This window comes from Muntiacus reevesi, chromosome 12 (assembly GCF_963930625.1).
Source record: "Muntiacus reevesi chromosome 12, mMunRee1.1, whole genome shotgun sequence".
NCBI lineage: Eukaryota > Metazoa > Chordata > Mammalia > Artiodactyla > Cervidae > Muntiacus > Muntiacus reevesi.
The window spans coordinates 44,155,183-44,179,311 of NC_089260.1; the positions used below are offsets into that span (position 1 = coordinate 44,155,183).

Below are 24,129 nucleotides of genomic sequence, written 5' to 3' on the forward strand. Positions count from 1 at the left end.
TGGTTTAGAACGGTCAGACGCTGCCATGTCTCTATTCAATTGCATGACAGCACCTATAGGGGAGGTGCTGTCCTATAGGTGCTAACAGCACCTATAGAAAACTAACAAAAAAAAAAAAGAAAAGAAATGTAGTTGCCTGTAGCATTTATTTTCTGAAGGGTGGATTTGCTCTTTTTATAGCGGAGACATACTGCGTCACATAGCCCACTATATAATTAGTCAAAAATACCAGCTCACGAAGCTCTAGAAGAAAAATTTTTTAGACAGTTCATTTCTGAGCACTCATTTCTTTTTTTTTTTTTTTCATGGAACTTAAGGAAAAGATTTATTTGGGAATTTGTGGGCATTTTGGCCCTGCCTGGCCCTGTGAACTAGGCTAGCTTTGGTGCCCTCATTTTGTCCAGGTGAACCTTCTGAATCCTTCCAGCTCCAATGCTCAACACTTCTGTCTATGGCAGGCTTCTGTGAAGCCAGTACCTGCTGTTTTAAGCCAAAAAGGCTTGGATTTTTGCTTTATATGCACTAACAGTAAAAGCCCATGAAGTGAAACCTCAGGGACTGGAAAATCTGATTGCTTTTACCTTTGCTGTAAGAGTCTGGAAAATTCTATCTCTGCTTTCATTGGATCTCTTTTGCGCATCCAGTGAAAGATTAAAAATTTCAGTTTAACAGAGAAGGAGGACAAAGTGTTTCTGTTCATGGACAACTGCAGAGTTTGCCCTGAGAAGGTGAAATCCTTACTGTTACTTTTTGATATCTTCCTGCTCCCCAGGGTCAGTCTCTGTTTCTGGAAGAAGTTTTGGATGGTATGAGATTTTTCTTCACACGCCATTGACAAACATGCAAATGAGCGAACTGAATGAGAGTGTGTAGACTGACAAAGGGTACCTGGAGACCCCTGGGTCAACTGTGCAGATCCCATAGACAGTGTTTTCAATGCTGCCAATCAAAGGACACTGACAACAAGGATGAATAGGAGGGTGCAAGTTTGTGTTTATATCTGGGGGGACGGTGTGTGTGTGTGTGTATACACACACATGCTTACATGTACTAAGAGCAGAGAAACCGTTTAGGAGAAACAACTTTAGCCTTTGATTCACCTACCTGTTTCACAGAATATCTGCCCAGTTTATCAAAAGCAAACTTTATTCTCCTTTTATATAAAAGAGGTATCTGATTTGAAATCAAGCTTTTAGTTATAGTATTTTTAAAACCACAAGTTCTTGACCCATTGTTATCATTCCCGTTCATTCATTTACCCGCACATCCTATACACTATAGACCTAAAGAGTACCGTCAGCCACCGAAGACAAGAGAGTGTTCATTATTTTGAGGCCGAGGGACTTCCCTGGCGGTCCAGTGGTTGATTCTCTGCTTCCACTGCAAGGGGCACGGGTTCAGGCCCTGGTCAGGGAACTAAGATCCCACATACCATGCAACACAGACAAAAATAATTTTGAGGCCAAGTCATAGGATGAAAATGATATTTTGTTTAGCAATCTGTTTGAGGTAAGGAAAATGCAAGCAATTTTCACACTAAAAGCAATTCAGACTAAGTCTGGCCTCTTAACTGGTTAAGCTTCAGCTTTGAAGCAAACCCAGCTTGCCATAATAACTTAGTTCTATTGATCGCCATTTGCAGGGGTTGACCATCTCGTATTTTTGTTTTATCTGGTAGTATGTCTGAAATACATGAATGTTTTGCTGGTCGTGGAAAGGCTTCTGTCACAATGGCAGTTAGAAGTTAAGATAAAGACTCTAATTCTGTTCGTTTGGGGAAATGAATTTGGAATTTACCCATTGTAAAATCCTTGATTAGTTTATCGTGGTGTGTTCAAAGCAGTCTTCCCTTGTGTTCATAGTCATAGGAGGAGTGGATGGAGGTGTTGGAGAATTGCAGTGGTTGTGTAGAATGCCCTTTCTGAGTGCTTTACTGCCCCAGAATAACAATGAGGTGGGGGACATTCTGTCATTCTGTAGCAAGAAGGTGTCAGGATTTGCCTAGGTAGATGAGAGGGACTACACAGATGTACATGCACGAAACTCTACTTTGTTTATTTTCTTTTAGGCTTTATTGCTCTCTCTTAGAGGTGAAAATAACTGCACATTCTAACTCCCTCTTTCTATTCAGTGTATAATGTTGTTTGTTCTGTTAAAGAGATTGGAGGCCCACCCAGGGTAGAAGGGCCATAAATAAGGACAAAGGTTTGTTAATGGGACGTGGAAGGGTGACAATTCCATAGTTCTCTGAAGCTTACTTGCTCTAGGGCATGTTATCAAGTGCGAACCATCCAATAATAATCTAATAAGGGCAAGAGGCAACCACCCTAATTTCCTTTGGTCTGCCTGTCTGTAGTTTTTTGAATGTATAGCTGAAGTCTTTCAGTTTATTAGGTTTTTAGAAATTCATTTAGAAATGGCTTAGCAAAATATACTATTAAAGTTTTTCCATTACCTATAGAAATGATATTTTTCCTAGCTTGCAAATATACAGTTTTAAGGAAATATTTACTAAACCTTCTTAATAATCTGCTCTGATAAAGCATTTGAGATTTGCACTTTCTGGCATAAAGTGAAAGAAGAAAGTTATAACTGGAGAATTGCCATTTCAGCTCGCCGTGATTATTCACCATTTCTCTTAATTGCTTTGCCAGTCTGCTCACATTTATATTTCAGTTTGTGGAAATTTTTGCATTGCAGATTTTTTTTTTCTTGCTTAAGTTGATTTTTTAGCAGTAATAGTTGGTTTTACTTATTTTGGCATCTTATGTTATTTCAAGTGACAAATGTTGGAAATTGTACGGAAATCTTTTGAAGTCAGTAATAGCAGTAATTAGTTATCAGTATCCACATTCTTGTCTGTGTGAACTGGTTTTTATTAAAATATAGAGAAATAGATCAATAAAGGTAAATATTAAGGCTTTGCCACCTTTATGACGTTTGTTAAAAATTATCTTTGACATAGAAAAATTATTACTGAGATAAAAAGGAATAGTCCTTGACTTGGTCCTTTAAAATCCTTCTTATAAGAAAAGGAGAAAACTTTGGTTTTAAAAAGTAGCCCATCTGGCCTTCAGAGGCCTTTCCCCAGGGAGCTGCGCTGACTTCTGCCACATAGATCGCGCCTGATGATGGACATAGCCCATGGCAAAGAGGCCAGGGAAGAAAAGCAAATGGACTTCTGTGAAAATACACGGGGGACAAATAGCATCCTGCTTGCTGAGTAAGTGCTAGAAAATGCTCTAAAACATGGGAAGTACAGACAGGCCCCTGCAGGTTCCAGCATTCTTATGTTGGCTAGGATTCTGGTTTTTAATGCGAGTCCTTGTTCTCTGTGAAGTAGACCTTTGACCTACATGTTACCTTTTTTTTTTTGGAACTTTTTTGAAGTTATAGCTAGGCAGTGTTCTCTAGGTTAAATCACACACAAAATATTTATCATTTTAAATCATGTTATAAATCAACATAGACTGGGTTTTTAATTATGAAAAAGTACTTAGGATTTATTAATAAAGATTAGGAGGGATCAGTTTAGTTTCAAACTATAATTGCTTTGCATCTATAGAGCCGGGTGGCCACACAGGGTCTCCTAGCAGGACTGTTTCTTGTTTGTTACGGTTGATGAGACCACCACCCTTTCCCCGTAGGAACCCCTCAGGGTGACAAGAAGAAAGCCAGTCTTTCTGATACACTATCTTTTGGGTGACTGTATAATTTACTTTTAAAATTATTTACTAGCTTCCAAAGAGTTATAATGAAGAAGTCTTATAGAAATGAGATAGTTTGTTTCCAGATTCATTTATGAAAAAATTTCTCAGATGCCCTTGTCTCTCGCTTTGAGTGTCAGTAATGTTTGTGTAGCCAAAAATCAATGCCGCTTTTCTACCCCCCTTATTCCTTTTCCTTTTGGTAACCCTGATTTTGTTTTCTACCTCTGTGGGTCTGTTTCTGTTTTGTAAGCAAGTTCATTGTATCATATTTTAGATTCCACATATAAGTGATTAGCAGACACAAGCTACTATATACAAAACAGATAAACAAGGACCTACTGGATAGCACAGGAAACTAATATAATAACAAACTGGAAAGAGTATGAAAAAGAATATGTATTAATGTACATGTAAGTGAATCACTTTGCCGTACATCAGAAGCTAATACAACATGGTAAGTCAGCTCTACTTCAGTACTAAAAACTAAAATAAAAATACCACTTTTCACAATATATAATTCACTTCAGCATTACTGAATCAGAGCATGTAAAGGGTGGATTTGGTGTGGTAGAATGGTGAACAGTGATCTGAAAGTGGAGTTAATGGCCACTCCCTAACTCAGGGTTCTTGGGCCAGGAAACCACCATTTCTGGAAATCACCAAAAATCACCATTTCTGCTTTTTAGAAAGTGGCAGGTGGCCGATAATTATTATTATTAGCTCACATACTGATGTGGGAAATAACCTCAGATAGTGGATATGGAAATCCTGAGATATAAATGGACGATAAACACACAGAATGTTGCTGCATTCTGAATTTGAAATTTTTCGTTTGCAGCCGAGTCTCTTATTTTCATTTATATACCCATGACACCAGTCCATAGGGTCTCAAAGAGTCGGATGCGATTGAAGTGACCTAGCACGTACACACTGATGATACATAAATATCTGACTGAGCTAGATCAGTGAGATTTTATCAGCTGTTCAAAATTCATGATGCTTTAGTCAATTTAAGACTTTATTTGATTTAAAACTCTGCGGGATTTTCTTTCTGGAAACTCAGACATTTTAAATCCTTCCAGAAGGTGCTTATAGGCCCTGCATTTAATATTCTTCATATAATTTGTGTCTGAAGTAGTGATTATAATCTACTTTTTAAAGATAAGCCTTTATACACCATCATCTAATTTAAAAGAAATAAGCAAAGTGTATGTCCTCTTGATAAAAATCTGAGAAATAAACAATTACTATATGGTTATTTTTTCCTTTCCCCACTGTCATTTTTGTTGCTGAATAAATAAGGAATTTGAGAAATGTTTTCTTTCCTCGTGTCTATTGGGCCTTCAGATCCCCCTTCTAAATGGCCTTCTACCTTCACCATATATATAAAAAATATATATATATATGGAAAAATTTCCATTCTTCCTATACCTGATTCTTTATGAGAGTTGTGTCGTCTCTGGATGCTGATGTCATTACCATCTTGAATTGAAACTCTCAAATAACTTGTTCTGTCTTCTGCTGGAGCCTCCATGAAACTCTGCAAAGGCATGAATTGAATGTGGTTTCTTCTTCTCCACATGTTATTGTTGTTTAGTCACTAAGTTGTGCCAACTCTTTTGCAACACCATGAACTGTAGCCTGCCAGCTCCCCTGTCCACTGAAATTTTCCAGGCAAAAATACTGCAGTGGGTTGCCATTTCCTTCTCTAGGGAATCTTCCTGACCCAGGGATTGAACCCACATCTCCTGCTTGGTAGACAAATGCTTTACCACCTGGGAGGCCCTCTTTTCCATGTGAGCTGCGTGAATAAATATAACACATGTACTTAAGGAACTTATGCTCATTATGAAAACAAGACTAATGAAGGCTTGTTCAGTACAAGAACAATGGTATCGATTATTTTTGAGCTCACGTTCCCAGAGGTCAAGTCAATGCAGAAAAGAACTGTCTGGGAAAGCTGATTGGGAAGACAGGACCTTAACCAGATCGTGAAGATCGGAAATGGGGGCTGATAGAGGGAAGCATTAAGTAAGAGGAGCAACAATGGATTAGTTTTCAGGATAACATCCTGAATTCATGTAGTGAGCTGTGGACAGGCAAGCCTTAGGAAGTAGCTTGATCAGCCTATTCCTCCCCTGGGCACCTCCATCCCAAACTCTCCACCCCAAACCCCAACTCCCCCTTTCCAGCTCCAGTTGTATCTTTGCATTTATAGCAGCTTTCCCCACCTCCTACAATCCTTAAAAGGAGAATCAGAAATCATAACATTTCCTATGTCCTAATACAGTATGATCAACATTCAGATCCCTGGGTTTTTCTGATAAAGAATGCCATTTCTTTTCCTGAACTGTTATTCTTTTCTTAAATGATCAGGAAACTTCTGTCACCTTCTTTGAGTCTCTCTCTCTCCTGGGCTATAAACCTCTCACTCTTGGATCTTCTCTGGATAGTTTATCTTCACCCCAAGCCAAGAATACCCTTCTTGACATTCTTTGTGTATTTTCTGTGTATTGTCCTTCCTTAGTCAAACTACATGTTTTCATTTCATTGACTGAGCAGCTCCCTGTCAGAACTTACGGTGCCTACGTAGGTAACACAAGCTAATATTTCATAGTGTTGTTTTCATGAGACTGTGTGTTTTTAAACTTTCCTCAAGGGATAGACTCATGACATTGGCTTCTTTGAGTCCACAGCACCCTCTTGGATAGTAACTGAGCCTGTAATGCCAATTAGATGTGCCCATAGATACTGTGGACTGAACTTATTTGAAAGTTTTTTCCCCATAATATAACATATATAATCTTTCCATTCAAAATGTAAAAGTTCTTAACTTTAAAAAGAAGGCAATGGAGGGACTTCCCTGGTGCTCCAGTGGTTAAGACTATACACTCTCAATGAATGGGGGCATGGGTTCAATCCCTGGTTTGGGAACTAAGATCCCACATTCTGTGCAGTTCAGCAAAAAAAATAGGGGGAAAAAAAAGCAATGGAATGAAAAATAATTTTGTCTTAGAGATGTTCTGAAAGGAAAGATTTTTCTAGTTTTCTAGTCAGGAAACGAATTTCTCCTCTTCCTGCCAGAAGAGAAGAATGGCTGTGATTTTTTTTTTTTTTTGCAATAATAAACTACTTAAACAGGTAAGATTTTCCTTTTCACTAATGGGAAAGAAAGTGTCCCACTGCCACCCTGCTCAGAAGGTAACTTAATTCCCGACTCTACCAAGAATAATATTGGGCATTATTGGAGCTCCATTTGAACCAAACTCGGTCAAACTCCTCGAGTGAGAAATAATGGATTCTAAATGGGAGCTCTTTCTACTTTGGGGAATTTTAATGATATAATGTTACATAAAATGTCAAACAGTTTATCATAGAATATTTCTGTTCTCTTTTTATCTGGAGATGACTTTTCATGTAAAATCATTTGTGTTTAGAAAGGAAAACACTTCTGTATTTTATTTTGATAAATGAATTCTCAATACTAAGCCTAATTCTGTGATCTAACATTATAAGTGAAGACTTACGAATCAGACAGAAACTATCTTAAAACAGGGGTCCCCAACCTCTGGGAGCTAATGTCTGATGATCTGAAGTGGAGTTGATGTAATAATAGAAATAAAGTGCACGATGCATGTAATGCACTTGAATCATCCTGAAATAATCCACCCCCCACCCCAGGTCTGTGGAAAAATTACCTTCCATGGAACCAGTCCCTGGTGCCAAAAAGGTTGTGGTCTGCTGTCTTAGAGGATGGATCCTAATGGAAGAAGGGAGTCTGTTTTTCCTTGTCATGGCTAGCCCTTTCTCCCCTGTACCATCCATACTTAAGTCTGGTACATGGCAGCCTTCTGCACAATTGTGTCTTGTCTCCCAGGCCTGTGTAGAGTAGGAAGAGGGTTTAGTAGCTGTATACACAGAAGCTTTCTTGGGAGTATTGTCATCACTGTTTTGCCTTTGTGGTGTTCTGAGCTTTGGTGAAATTCATCTGGAAGTACTGGTACCCAGTCTGAATCAAATCAGCTATTAGAGTGGACCCTTTGTTCCCTGGGGCTTCTCTGGCAGCTCAGATGGTAAAGAAACAGCCTGCAATGCTGGAGACCCAGGTTTCATCCCTAGGTCGGGAAGATCCCCTGGAGAAGGGAATGGCAACCCACTCCGGTATTCTTGCCTGGAGAATTCCATGGACAGAGGAGCTTGGTGAACTATGGTCCATGGGATCCCAAAGAGTTAGACATGACTGAGTGATTTTATTTCACTTTTTTGTTCCCTGTGAGCTTTGTTTAGCCCAGCTCAAGGGCCACAATACCCAAAACAATTTCTGAGAAACTTCCATTCTGTAAATGCCTGATGAGTGTGATTACTTTCTTAGTATAAAAAAGTATGTGCGAGGCTGCAATGTGTATCTGTGTGGGTGTGTGGTCAGCATTCCTAGGAAAAGACAAGAGAAATCTAAGAGACTGAATTCACATCAGGTGCTGTGCTGTGCTTAAGTCGCTCAGTCGTGTCCAACTCTTTGCGACCCCATAGACTGTAGTCACCAGGCTCCTCTGTCCATGGGAATTCTCCAGGCAAAAATGCTAGAGTGGGTTGCCATGCCCTCCTTCAGATCTTCCAACCCAGAGATTGAACCCAGGTCTCCCGCATTGCAGGCAGATTCTTTACCATCTGAACCACCAGGGAAGCTCAGTTAGGGCCTAATAAATAAGCCCTGATAAGTTTGAATTTGATCCTGAGGGTACTAGGGGGCGTTACTTTTTTGAACAGGGGAGTAAGAAGATGAAGTATGTCCCTCAGAGAAAGTATTCTACTGCTGGTGTGGAGAGTGAGCTGCAGGGAGCCAGAAGATGGGCAGGAAACTAGGAAAGGAGGCTCTTGAAGACATCCAGTGCTGGCGGCCTGGACTAAAAGTTTAGCAGCTCTCTGTCACACATGCAGGTGGGTGGGGAGGCCCTACTGGTCTGATTCTGGGGGTTAAAAATTAATATTGCCTGAGCCTGATTCTCCCCAGCTTGTCCACCTCTGCCTGACATAGATCCTTGTGGAAGTTGCATTAAGTCTCGTAGGCCACTGGAGTGCCGTTAAACTCCTGCTCCTGCATATGAAACGGAATGGAATCTCAGCCTGCAGTCAGCCAGTAAATGAGTGTAACTTATGGTGAATTCCAGCTAATGTACAGTCGTCGAAGTAGCATGAAGTCTGGGAAGTCACTTGGGTACCATTAAGAGTACTGAGCTGTGATTTACATGGTCAGACCCTAGTGGCCTATATGTGCCAATATAGCTTCCATGGTCTTTTCTACTTTGTTCCAGGGAATAAGTTATGGAACAAAAACATCCATTTTTAAAATATATTTTCTATATCTTATTCATTTTCTCAGTGGATGGGGATTATTGAGGTCAGTATTTACTGTTCAAAAATTTGTAGTATAAATAAAAGTAGCAAGTCATAACCCAAAAGTGTAGTTTAAATGAAAGTTACAAGTCATAACCCAGAGTAATTTTTTCTATCAAATATATATAATAAAGTTTGAAAAGTATTGATAGTCACACTCTTATCCACAATAAATTTGAGTTTTTTACAAGGAATTTTTAAAATGCTTGTTATAAGTTTGTCATATATTTATATAGATATATAGATTTCATATTAATTTTCCCTGATATATAGATATATAGAAGGAATACATTTGCCCAGGAAGTCCATTGTTTTTTTTAAAAAAAAAAAGCTAATGTTCACCTGATAAGCCTTTGAGGTCCAAGCCTGTATCTTAATCATTCTTCTTTCCTCCTTCTTTCGTTTATCACCATGAGCCCAATATTCAAAACTTTTAAAATGACTATGTGGTTGCCACATGCAGATGAACAATATAAAAAACTTCTCTAGTGATACTCCTACTTTCGTGGTAGAATAAGTATTAATAGTATAATAACTTTCTGCTTCTCTATAATAGGTGTTCTGGGAACTTTGAACAACTGGTATTCCTAAAATTTACAAATGAGGAAACCTCAAATATGATTCTGTGATAACATTTAAACTATCTTAGGAAATATTTTCTTTTCTTGATAAAAAAATAGCAAGTTCTTGACTGTTTTTTCAAAGTGCATAGTTATTTGATAAGTAGGTAGGAAAAGAATTTTATATATGCAAGGATATTGCCATACTTCTCTAGTCTGGGAAAGTCAAAAGAGGGGGAAGATACATAAATACAGTATAGAATTTTAGAAAGGTTTACTGGAATAAACCGTAACAGTTCTGAACATTTGTGTGTTACTATGGCTTGTTCGTTATATTCTCCAAAACTTCATCTGATCTGTTTAAGAAGCCTATGAAATAGAGTTTTTGCAGCTAGGGAAATTATGTCTTAGAACAGTTAGGTGATTTGTCCAGAATCCAAACAGCTCATAAGTAATGAACTGGAAACTCTACTGTTTTCTGACTCTTTAGCCAGTACTTAAATGTTCAGTAGTAAGTACATAATTGATGTATATTAACTATCACGTTGTACCTGAAGGCATCTGTGAATAGGTGGTTCACACTGAAGACATCCTCCTTAAACCACCAACACATTTACTGCCTAGACTGCTCATTTGCCGCAAGTTTTGTTTTAAAGAATGGTTTTTCTATTTACAAAAGTAACACAGGTTCTGAGTAGAAAATTTAAAAATGATCATTGGCTCCATGAATATTCTGTGACGATAGACTGCACCCCTCCATAGATTCTGAGACTTTTGTGCTTTTCATGAATATTTTATACTGTTAAAAATGTTTCAAATGAGATCACAAAAAACATTTTCATTGCTTAAGTTTTTGTTTTAAAAAATTAGCATGCAACTATTTCCAATGTTGTTAAATGTCATTATGATGCTGTTTCAACAGCTTCCTAATATTCCATTTTTTGAATAAGGTCTATTAAGGACTCGGGGTTACTTTCTGTGTTTGGTTATTAGAAACAACACTGAAGAACATCTTTGCTAACTACCTCGTAGTATAGATCATATTTTTTTCTTAGAGTAAAAGCCTAGCGATATAATTACTGGGTTAAAATGGTATATAAAATTCTTGACTATGACCAAATAACCCAGTAGCTTGTCTTCTTTAATTTTTTTTTGTGTTTGAATGCCATTTTTTACACGTGTGCTAATCCCTGGCCTTTTAAAAATCTTCACTAAAATGATAGTCAAAAATAGTGTATTATTAAAGAGACATGCACCTCTGTGTTCATAGCAGCACTGTTCACAATATTCAAGCACAGAAACAAGCTAAGTGTCCATTGACAGATGAATGGATAAGAAGATGGGGTGTGTGTGTGTGTGTATACCTATACATATATATATACACACATATATATAGTTGGTGATAGACAGGGAAACCTGGCATGCTGCAGTCCATGGGGTCACAAAGAGTTGAATACGAATGAGCAAATGAACTGAATACACACACGCACGCGCACACACAGACACACACACACTCGATGGAATACTCCTCAACCATAAAATAGAGTGAAATAATGCCATTTGCAGTGACATGGATGGACCTGGAGATTATCATGCTGAAGGATGTAAGTCAGAAAGAGAAAGACAAATGTCATATGATTTATATATGGAATCTAAAATATGACACAAATGAACCTACCTATGAAACAGGAACAGACTCACAGACATAGAGAATGGACTTCTGGTTGCCGAGGGGACTGTGGGGTGGGCAAGGTATGGACTGAGAGTTTGGGATTAGCACATGGAAACTGTTTAATAGAATGGGTGAACAACAAGGTCCTACTGTATAGCACAGGGAACTATATTCAATATCCTGAGATAAACCATAATAGAAAAGAATATAAAGAATGTGTATATATATAAAACCAAGTCACTTTGCAGCAGAAATTAACCCAACATTGTTAATCAATTATACTTCAATAAAAAAAAAAAACCAGTATATTGTTGCTTTACATGATTAAACAAAAAGATAGTAAATCTGTTGAAGGATAAAACTAAAATTTGCTTTTTGATTTGAATCCTGTACAACTCTGCTGTTTGTTTTAGAGTACAGAGACATTGGACAAATAGAATATTACCTACACAGCATGTGTTCCTCTCTGATCTTTGTTTTATCAAATACTCCAAGTGCTTCCATTCACTCTTCTGTGAAATAAAATAGTCAGCTTTTTCCATGGGCCATTCAGATAACAAGTGCCAGTTGGAAAGCATCTTGAGCTTTTGGAAGGAGCATCATAGTTTTTGAGCTAGCAGGAATTTTAAAGATCATCTAATCTGATCCCACTACTTTACAATAAGCATATTTAATGTAAAGATATGAAAATTCTATGCATTTTACAAATTGAAATGGAAAGCTAGGTGTCTGATATTTTGAACAAATACATAATTTTGTCCATAGTTTATGAGTTCCTCATGTCCTCAGAAATGTAAACCTCTTTACTTATGAATTCTCAGTTGTATAGTGATACTAAAATTGTCAGCCGTTTTATGAAACCAGAATTTTAGCTATGGCAATTTATTCGGGTTTCAAGATAAACCAAATGCATTTGCAGTGAACCCCAGCTCTGCTTTATCTAAATAATAATTTCCTATAGACACATTACTCGACATGGCTTAGTCACTCATGTTTCTTTTCATTTTATTTTAGGTAGCAGTTTTACAACATCATCAGGATTATATACAGGAAATAATTCACTCACAAATTCCTCTGGATTTAACAGCTCACAGCAGGTAATTTCAAAAGCCAGGTTGACTTCTGAAACTAAAAAAAAGTGCAATAGATGATTTTCTTATATAAAGAAAGATCCATTTATATTACACTATAATTGAGAGCTTTCTTAAACTTTCTGATTTTTTTTTTCAAAAAATGTCTTTAGCATTCCTATATGGTGAGTCATTTGGTTTTCAGATTGGTTAAATTTTACCTAATAATGCAACCTGAAATAGAAGAAATATGAAGAGGGAATCCAATCTTACCTAAAATTGGTTTGCATGTCTGTGCACTTCAGTCAGTGTGTGCTTGTGTGTTCAGAGAAGACAGAGATGCCAACGTATTTACGGTTCTACTCTGAAATGTAAGAAGGCAGCAGCTGTATTCTGACTGACTGTTCTTGTGTGGTTTAATTTGGTAGGACTATCCATCTTATCCCAGTTTCGGCCAGGGTCAGTATGCACAGTATTATAACAGCTCACCGTATCCAGCGCATTACATGACGAGTAGCAACAGCAGTCCAACAACGCCGTCCACAAGTGCCACTTACCAGCTTCAGGAGCCACCATCTGGCATTACCAGCCAAGCAGTTACAGATCCCGCAGCAGGTAATTTCTTACCTTTTATTAGTCCTGCAGGCTGTATTTCTGATGGTTTAAATGCATTTTTCTATAGTCATATATTCATGACAATGGTTGCACACTTTGGGCAAGTTTTGGCAAGGCCACATTAGTCAAGCAGCATGATTGTGACATTAATTTTATTTTTACTTATTTGCTTAAAAGCTTTCATGTGAAGTTATAAACTGGAAAATACATGAAATAAGATGAGATATGACCTCATGTAAAAATACATGAGATTTTATTTAGTTGTACATGTACTCCATTTTCAGGGTATATATGTAGCTTTTTGGATGTATAATTATAAATATTTAGCTAGGATGCTTAACTGTAACTTTAAATGTGTTGACATATGAATATAAATGACATCATCTTGAATTTAATGTTTATCATCATGAAATAGTTAATATTTTTCAAAAAATCAAATAGCCTCTAAGGATCAGTCATGGAAGACAGTGATTCTTTTGGCCTTCCCTTTCCCACTCATGACCTACTGTGAATTTTATAGCAATGTTTCTGAGAGTGGGCATTTTTTGTACTTCTGCACAACATTTGGTGGTTGTTGTGCAATCACTAAGTCATGTCCCACTCTTTGCAACCCCATGACTGCCGCATGCCAGGCTTCCCTGTCTTCTACTGTCTCCCAGAGTTTGCTCAAACTCATGTCCATTGAGTCAGTGATGCCATTCAACCATCTCATCCTGTGTTATCCCCTTCTCCTGCCCTCAGTCATTCCCAGCATCAAAGTCTTTTCCAATGAGTTGGCTCTTTGCTTCAGGTGCCCAAAATACTGGAACTTCAGCATCAGTCCTTCCAATCAATATTCAGGGTTGATTTCCTTTAGAATTGACTGATTTGATCTCTTTGCTGTTCAAGGGAGTCTCAAGAGTCTTCTCCAGCACCAGTTTATTTTTTTAAATTTATTGTAATTGGAGGCTAATTACTTTACAGTATTGTAGTGGCTTTTACCATACATTGACATGAATCAGCCATGGGTGTACCTGTGTTTCCCATCCTGAACCCCCCTCCCACCTCCCTTCTCTTTCCATCCCTCAGGGTCATCCCAGTGCACCAGCCCTGAGCACCCTGTCTCATGCATTGAACCTGGACTGGCGATATGTTTCACATATGATAATATACATGTTTCAATGCTATTCTCTCAGATCATCCCACCCTCGCCTTCTCCCATAGAGTCCAAAAGTCTGCTCTTTACCTCTGTGTCTCTTTTGTTGTCTCACAATAAGGGTCATTGTTACCATCTTTCTAAATTCCATATATATGCATTAACATACTGTATTGGTGTTTTTCATCCTAACTTACTTCACTCTGTATAATAGGCTCCAGTTTCATCCACCTCATTAGAACTGACTCAAATGTATTCTTTTTAGTGGCTGAGTAATATTCCATGGTGTATATGTACCACAGCTTTCTTATCCATTCATCTGCTGATGGGCATCTAGGTTGCTTCCATGTCCTGGCTGTTATAAACAGTGCTGCGATGAACATTGGGGTACATGTGTCTCTCTCAATTCTGGTTTCCTTGGTGTGTATGCCTAGCAATGGGATTGCTGGGTCATATGGCAGTTCTATTTCCAGTTTTTTAAGAAATCTCCACACTGTTTTCCATAGTGGCTGTACTAGTTTACATTCCCACCAACAGTGTAGGAGGGTTCCCTTTTCTCCACACCCTCTCCAGCATTTATTGTTTGTAGACTTTGGATAGCAGCCATCCTGACTGGCGTGTAATGGTACCTCATTGTGGTTTTGATTGGCATTTCTCTGATAATGAGTGATGTTGAGCATCTTTTCATGTGTTTGTTAGCCATCTGTATGTCTTCTTTGGAGAAATGTCTGTTTAGTTCTTTGGCCCATTTTTTGATTGGGTCATTTATTTTTCTGGAATTGAAATTGAGCTTTAGGAGTTGCTTGTATATTTTTGAGATTAATTCTTTGTCAGTTGTTTTGTTTGCTGTTATTTTCTCCCATTCTGAAGGTTGTGTTTTCACCTTGCTTATAGTTTTCCTTTGTTGTGCAAAACCTTTTAAGTTTAATTAGGTCCCATTTGTTTATTTTTGCTTTTATTTCCATTACTCTGGGAGCTGGATCATAGAAGATCCTGCTGTGATTTATGTCAGAGTGTTTTGCCTATGCTTTCCTCTAGGAGTTTTAGAGTTTCTGGTCTTACATTTAGATCTGTAATCCATTCTGAGTTTATTTTGTGTATGGTGTTAGAAAGTGTTCTAGTTTCATTCTTTTACAAATAGTTGACCAGTTTTCCCAGCACCACTTGTTAAAGAGGTTGTCTTTTTTCCATTGTATATCCTTGCCTCCTTTGTCAAAGATAAGGTGTCCATAGGTGCGTGGATTTATCTCTGGGCTTTCTATTTGAGCACCACAGTTTAAAAGCATCAATTTCTTTGGCACTCTGCCTTCTTTATGGTCCACCTCTGTACATGACTACCAGAAAAACCATAACCTTGACTAGATGGACCTTTGAAACCAAAGTGATGTTTCTGTTTTTTAATATGCTATCTAGGCTTGTCATAGCTTTTCTTAAGGAGCAAGTGTACATTTGATGGGCCCTTTTAAATGAAAGTCTTTCTCCAGAAGTCTGTCTACTATGTCTTTAATACTTCTTCCCCTCCATTAATTTTTTCTGGAACTCTTATTAGTGTATGCCTAATATTCTGAATTGGCCTCCACCTAGGTTTCTTACATTTTTCTCTTATACTTCTTGAATTCTTAACTTTTAAAAATGTCTGTCTATCTGTGCCAGGTCTTAGTTGCAGCACACTGGATCTTTTAGTTGTGCATGTGAACTTTTAATTGCAGCATGTGAGATCCATTTCCCTGACCAGGGATCGAACCCAGGCTCCCTACATTGGGAGTGCAGAGTCTTAACCACTCTAACACCACTGAAGTCTTGCATCCTTAACTTTTTTTTTTTTCATCCTTAACTTTTTAAAAATATAATCTTTCCTTTCATAGATTAGAAATGAACTATTATCCATAAAGAAGCCGTGAGTGTGTTCCCTTTGCCTTTTACTCCTAAAGCCAGAGCCCAGTCAGTCATATTAAAATGGTCTTACGTTGTAACTCACTTCTATGACATGATCAGAGTGTTAATTCTCAGTGATTATCCCAAATCATGGTGAGAAAAAAGTTTTATGTAATAGATGCTGATTTAAATTTTGACTCTAGATTTACCTTGTAAATCTTAGCAGATGATCCTTCTCAAAACTCCTTTAAATGTTTAATCATTCTACTTTTTCTCTTAAATGGATGTGGACACTGTTTTATTTGAGAGTAGGAAGTTAAATCATTCTTAATCTTGTATTCCAACTAACTGTAAATACAGTTTCTGTTGCATATCTCAACTCTAGAGATGTTTATCTTGATTATCATATTCCACTTACCTTTATTTAAGAAAAAAATGAGGTTTTATCTTATGACATGGCTTATATGTGGAAACTTAAGAAAAAAATCCAAATGAACTTATTTCCAGATCAGAAAGAGACTCATAGACATAGAAAAGAAACTTAAAATTACCAGAGGGTGAAGTGGAGGTTGGAGAAGTAAGAAATTAGGAGGCTGGGATTAACACTGGGTCCTTATTAGGTAACTAATAAGGACCTACTGCAAAGCACAGAAAACTATATTTGATATTTTATAATAATTTATAAGGGAAGAGAATCTGAAGGAGAATATATATATATATATATATATATAAAATATGTAAGACATATATGAATAAGACGGAATCACTGTGCTAAATATATACATATGTGTGTGTATGTATATTATTACTGAATCACTGTGCTGTACATCTGCAATTAACATTATATTGTCAATCAGCTATACTTCAATTTTTAAAAGTAGCTTGATATATTCACTCAGTTCACATATATAAAAACAGTGTTCATAGAACCTCATATATGTATTTTTCTGTCTTTTAATTAGATTGCACATCTGTATAATCCCACTTAAGTAAACTTTGTTATAAAAGGAATTGAATGTCTGGTAGAAGTTACTGTAGAACTTTCCTGTCTCTGCTTGTCACCTTTACTTCATGTAGGTATCAAGAGGAGAGAGAATGGTTTGTTGAAATTTAGAGATAACTTGTGTTTTTACATGAATCTTCTGGGTCATGAAAGGTTCTTGAGGACCAAAAGGAACTTTGAAACGAGGACAGATACGTGAATGTGAAACAGAAAAACTCTTCAGGGTCTGTGGAATAAGATACTGAGAAAAGGAGACAGCAGAATAATTTTACTTAATTCATGACATTTTGGTTGTGAAGAGCACAGTATAAAACAAACTGAAGACTTAATCATGTTTCTTAAATTAAGTTTGATTAGAGCTTTATAAAAAGGCCATTTGGACATATCATAAAACTTTCTCTCTGAAACTTGACATTGTTCTAAGTGAATTTTGTTTATAAAAGGGATGCCATGTGAAAGAGTGGGGATTAGTGGCCACCAAGCACACCAGATGGGGAAAAGTGTGAAATTATAATTTTTGAAAAGTATATATAATTTAAGATTAATTGATTTATTTTAGGTTTTATTTGAATGTATGCTTAGTGTTCTGGGTACTTATTTCAATTTCAGTATCTTTATTGCTATAGAATAGGAATGAATTGAAGTGGAGAAAAAATAATATTTTTCAGATTTTTAAAATATTCATCACTTCCCACTAAAAATGTGTTTGCAGTGGGTCAACCTTTATTGTGTTACATAGTGTGTTACACATTGAAAAAGAAATGTGGATTACTTTAAAAATTCAAGGAAATTTTCATCTTTTTTTTAAACATTTGTGGTAAGACTGGATTCAGCCTAAGTTGTTTGGCATTCACTTTATTTTGTTACTAGTCATATAGAACATTACGGATGACAAGAGAGTATTGATGATAAAGTCTATAAAAATCATTAAGCTAAAGAATTAGAAGAATGATTTATCACATATAACCTAACATTTTTGTTTTGATTTGAAACAGTAGTTAAAATAACATATTTATTTTTGTTGAAATTATTTCAGGTGTTTTTTTTCCCTATTAATAGTCTATTTGGTTTAAAGTCAGTATTTGCAATACTGGGAAGTTAAATTCTAGTCATTATCTCGTATATGACTAAGTTTCTGCCTTTCAGTTTCATGGAATTACACAGTACAGATGAATCCATCATCCATGAGTTCTTCCATACTTTATGATATCTGTTCTTTATTGTTCATAGAATTGTTGTATCATAATGCACAAATAAGATGACCTTGTAAGGGCTTTTTTCAATGTGAATAGGTAAGGATTCATTTTTTCAATTGAGGAATTTAAATTTTTATTGTTTTTTTCGCCATGCCTTACAACTTATGGGATCTTAGTTCCCCGATCATGGATTGAAACTGTAAATGGAAGCATGGAGTCCTAACCACTGGACAGCCAGGGAATTCCCAGGACTCATTTATTTTTAACTGTACATTTTGAAATTTATATGCACGATAGTAATCTTTCAAGTCTATGATATTTTGCAGTATTAGTTATAAATATGTACCTCCTTATGAATCTTAAGTTCATAAGTTATTTTAATGTTTGTAGTTAAATATTGAAAGCTGTAGCCTCCTTTAAGTAGACATATGTAATACATTAAAAATAACATAGCTTGAATGTGAAAGCATAATTTCAAGTTTTAAAAACTAAAAACGGTGCCTTTGCATTCATTTAAAAAAAGGAATTTGTTAGTCATGCATTGACAGTCTTAAAAAATTTACATCATTTGGAGATAGGTAAGAATCCATATATCTTGAGAAGTATAGTGAAATTTATCTGATCATTCAACACAGTTTTAATTAACTTATTGGATTCATGAAAATTGTGCCCACTCCCAACTGAAGGATATCTTGGTTGCTTCCAATTTTGGCAACTATAAATAAAGCTACTATAAGCATTCATGTACGTTTTTACATGGACATAAGTTTTCAACTCGGAAAATTCCTGAGTCTGATGGCTAGATTGTATGGTAAGCATATGTTTAGTTTTATAAGAAGCTGCCAAAATGTCTTTCCAAGTGGCTGTGCCATTTTGCACTTCTACCAGCAAGAATGAGAGTTCTTTTTGCTCCACATCTTTACTAGCATTTGGTTTGTCAGCTTTCAGCTTTGGGCCATTCTGATAGGTGTGTTCTGCTATCTAATTGCTTTAATTTCACTTTCCTAATGAAATATGATGTTGAGTATCTTTTCGTATAATTATTTGCCTTCTGTGTATCTTCTTTGATGAGGTATCTGTTCAGATCTTTTGCCCACCTTTTAATCAGGTCATTTTGTTGTTGAGTTTTAAAAAGTTATTTGTATATTTCAGATATGTCCTTTGTCACATGTACTTTTGCAAATACTTTCTCCTGGTCTTTATATTGTCTTTTTATTAGCATTATTTTTTGCAAAGCAGAGGTTTTTAATTTGAGTGAATTTTTTTTTTTCCTTTCATGGAACATCCATTTGGTTTAGTATCTCAAGACTCATTGCCAAACCCTAGGTTTTCTCTCATGTTATGATCTATAAAGTTTGTGGGCATAGAGTTGTTCAAAATATTCTTTTGTTATCCTTCTGATGTCCCTGGAATTGCTAGTGATGGACCCCTCTTTTATTTCTGATATTAGAAATTTGTGTCTTATCTCTTTTTTGTCTTGGTTAACCCAAGTAGAAGTTTATTAATTTTTTGGTCTTTTCAAAAGAGCCAACTTTTCAGTTCAGTTCAGTTGCTCAGGTGTGAATGACTCTTTACAACCCCATGGACTGCAGCACGCCAGGCTTCCCTGTTCATCACCAATTCCTGGAGCTTGCTCAAACTCATGTCCATAGAATCGGTGATGCCATCCAACCATCTCATCCTCTATTGTCCCCTTCTCCTCCTCTCACCAGCTTTTAGTTTTATTGATTTTTCTCTATTGTTTTCCTGTTTGCAGTTTCACTAAGACTTCTAGGATTTTTAGGATTTCTTCTGCTTTTGATTTAATTTGCCCCTCTTTTTCTACTTTTCTAAGGCTTAAAGTTTAGATAATTGATTTTAAATCTTTCTTCTTTTCTAACATACACATTTAATACTGTGAAGTTCCCTTTAAACACTGCTTTTGTTGCATCCCACAATATTTGATAGGTTTTTTCTATTTTCATTTAGTTCAGAATATTTTTATTTTCACTATCATTGAAACCTTACCTTATAAAGAGACATATATTTTATATACATTTTACTGGAGAAAAGTCTTAGAAATTTGATAGTGCATAGAATATATCATTTATTACAGCCATCCAGTTATTCACATTTTCCCAATTATATGACTTTTCATTGTTAGAGAATGTGTTTTGTTTCTGAGAGAAGGGTATTACATAGTACATTGACATTCTATTATCTACTGTAAGAAAATTTTGGTCAGAGTAAACTCTGCTCAAATATAATACTGTAAAATAGCATCAAAATTAAATCCAATATTACTTTAATTTTTAAATCATGACTTTCATTTTAAATACCTTTTAAAACATTAAAAGAGCATCTTTTTATTTTTGAAACAATTTTTCTTTGCAAAGTGAATGATTTTTCTTCTGTTTAAAAATATATAGAGTAAGAAAAAAGTAAAGGACATTTTAGGATGTTTTCCTTTTGTACTAACATCTAAGCTCTGATACTATCATCTCTTAGCCACTGAAATGAAAAGAATATTTTCTTTCCTTGAACTGAGCCCTGAAATCTTAAGTCATATTGTTACCAACATAACTGAATACATTTTTTAAGAAAATGAGATGAAGATAATTTAACCACTTTGAGAGTCATTCACAAAGAGACTTTTGAAATTGACTTTTCTAAAAAAAACACTTAAGATATTCTTTAAAAAATGTTTTTTCTATATGACTCATATATGTATAATTAAAATATGAGTACTCATTTGTAATCTAATTACTGTGCTATAGTTAAATTGACTTGAAAACGTTACTCTTGCCCATAAAGTCTTAGAACATCTCACAATTATTATGATGGTGAATATAATAATAATACATAGTAAAAGTATAATTATTGTGTTTAGAGCTTTACAACATACTACTTGTAGTCTTATAAACATACCCATGAAGTCAGTACTATTTGTTTCCATTTTACAGGTGAGGAAAATAGGCATGTAACTCTTGAATACTCAAATTGATCAGGAATTTTGAAGCCAAGTTCTTATGAAAGGGCTATTCACCTGTAACATTGTATTTTTAGAGTAGTACAAAGCAATCAGAGAGATATAAAAGTAAATGATAAATAATTATTTTAGATCAAATGGAAATAAAAGCTAATTATGTATTTATGAATTTTAGCATGGATCACATAGAAAAGTTCCTTTTTCAAAGGATTTGTTCATTTGAATTTCCTACAAAAACCTTAATGTTGAAATCTACCTTTTCATGCTTTGACTGCATGCGGACAATTTACTGGTTAAGGTGATGTACAGGAATCTTGCCAATATTGAATTTCAAGTGACAGAGGAAAAATCAGTATAAGAGGGAATTCAATATGCATGGGAAACCATTTGTTCCCTCTGCTTCTTTGATCCTTGCCAAGGCCTAGAAAGTAGAGCAAGGCACATGAAAAACAGGGGAACATTCTTGTGCAAAGTGGCAGGAGAGCTCTGAACTCTAACAGGAGAGAGAAGGGATGAAAAACTAAACTGCTGGCCATCTTTCCAGTGAATGCAGGGAACACGATGAATGCTGCATCTATATTACCTATATTTTGCTGAGTGAACTGTTTTGCAAAACTTTAGGCCATATTTGCTCCTTTCCACAGATGCCTCCTGAACTTCTGAAGGGTTTGCAGTTTGTTCAGCTCAAAAAGCAACTATTTGAACAGAATTTGAGCTAGCATTTGGAAACATTTGTCAGCAAAACAAATATTTGTATCTGAAATAGCCAGGCTATTAAGATGTGAGAAAACAAAACAGATGTTTGGGGTTCCTGTGCTTGGTTGTCTTGATGGCATTTATTTGTCACCCACCCCCGCCCCCGTCCCCAGGGAATGTGTGGTGTTAACCTTAATGAGATTATAAAATTCACTCTTTTTTTATTTTGCCAGGAATATTGTCAATCGCCATACCTTTGGATTTTAGACTTATTTCTAGGAAGTGAAAAATCCAGTGTTTTCACATTTACCCATGTTGTGCCTCATTACTAGTTTGACGAAGTTTTTCAGTTAGCTGGCATGAAATCAGGATGCCTTAGTACACTTGGATTCTACTATGTCGTTCTTTCTTATATTTATGCGTAATGGATAATTGGTATAAAAATAATAAAGATCAGAAAGCATGTATTATTGAGCTAATTAGTTTACATATCTCCCAGGCATTTATCATGTTCTCTTTTGTAGGAAGTGAGTCATTGTTTCTGTAAAGTCTTAAGTATCCTTTGTGACCAACACAGATCAGTATAAGTTCCCTTGTTTAAGTTGAAGGACATCAGCATTTATAGATTAAAAATTTTTTTGATTTTATTTCTTGTTTTCTTTTTAATTGGAGGATAATTGCCTTGTGATGTTATGTTGGTTTCTGCCATACATCACCATGAATCAGCCATAGGTATATATGTGTGTCCCCTCCTTCTTGAACCTCCTTCCCACCTCCCACCCCATCCGACCCCTCCAGGCTGTCACCCAGCAGTGGGTTGAGCGCCCTGCATCATACAGCAAATTCCCACTAGCTAGCTGTTTTACATGTGGTGTACATGTTTCAACCCTCCTCTCTATCTTTTTCACCCTCTCATTCCCCCTGCTGTGTGCACAACTCTTTTCTCTCTGCTTTTCTCTATTGCTACCCTGCAAACTGGTTCATCAGTACCATTTTTCTAGATTCCATGTATATGTTAATATGCTACATTTGTGTTTCTCTTTTTGACTTACTTCACTCTGTATAGCAGGCTCTAGGTTCATCCATCTCACTAGAACTGACTCAAATTCATTCTTTTTTATGGCTAATATTCCACTGTATATATATGTACACAACTTCTTTATCTTTTCATACATACTAAAGTTTTAAATTGGAGATGGTTGAGGAAAGGATGTAGAAAGTTGTATGTGTTTCCCATCTCTCCATTTAATTGGGATTGGATGGCTTGATGGATGAGTTTGGGGTTAACTTTTCAATAGAGGTGATATTGATGATTAATGGCTATCAATTTTATTCCTAGCTTCATTGTCAAAATAAATTGAAGTTTAATGAATATCTTTTAAATGTATTGAATAATAATAAATGAGCATGGACAAAATTACAAAGGTCCACAAGGGTTTACAGAGAAGAATAAAGCCCCCTTCATCTTCCCTACCCTTAGTTTCTTCCAGCAGAGCTTTTTGTCTCCTAGTGATACACTTTGTTTCTATAGATGTATTCATAGCACCTACCCTGAGCACTTCTTTACATGTGGTGTACATGTTTCAACCCTCCTCTTTTCAAGTATGTATACTTTTCATTAGTTGTATTTTTCCTTAAAGATATTCTGCACCCTACATTTTTCTCTCAGTAATATGCAGAGAAATACTCAATATATAGCTTTGTTGATTTTTATATTTCATATGCCAGTATAATGATGGCCCCAGGTGGCACTAGTGGTAAAGAACCCACCTGCCAATGCCGGACACATGAGACATAGGTTCGATCCCTGGGTCAGGAAGATCCCCTGGGGGAGGGCATGGCAACCCACTCCAGTATTCTTGCCTGGAGAATCCCATGGACAGAGGAGTCTGATGCGCTACAGTCCATAGGGTCACAGGGAGTCAGATACGACTGAAGTGATTTAAAACACATGTGTAACGATGGCACGTACATTTTGAGCACTTACCATGTACCAACCATCATTCCGAGCACTCTTCATGTATGAACTTAGTTCATTTCCATCAGGCCCTGGGGAATAGGCAGTATCATCGTCACCCACATTTTATAGACAGGGAAGCTAAGGAGCAGTCAGCTGCAGCACTAAATTAAACTTCTAGAAGTTTGGCTTCAAACTTGTGTCCTTAATCAGGAAAGCATGCTGCTGCTTGAAACCACTGGGTCTGAGATTTCAAGCAAGCAGAAAAATGAAAATGT

The 24,129-nt window shown here is 36.3% G+C and overlaps 1 protein-coding gene across 5 annotated transcripts in view; it reads left to right on the forward strand.

Annotated features, from left to right (window-relative positions):
• The window catches only part of EYA1 (EYA transcriptional coactivator and phosphatase 1), a 181,445-nt gene that overhangs the window by 55,234 nt on the left and 102,082 nt on the right, over positions 1–24,129 (forward strand). For all 5 annotated transcript variants that reach the window (XM_065903226.1, XM_065903229.1, XM_065903227.1 and 2 more), the window contains 2 exons: positions 12,351–12,433; positions 12,835–13,021. In XM_065903226.1, the coding sequence (XP_065759298.1) occupies positions 12,351–12,433; positions 12,835–13,021 (270 nt within the window). The remainder of the gene's footprint in view (positions 1–12,350; positions 12,434–12,834; positions 13,022–24,129) is intronic.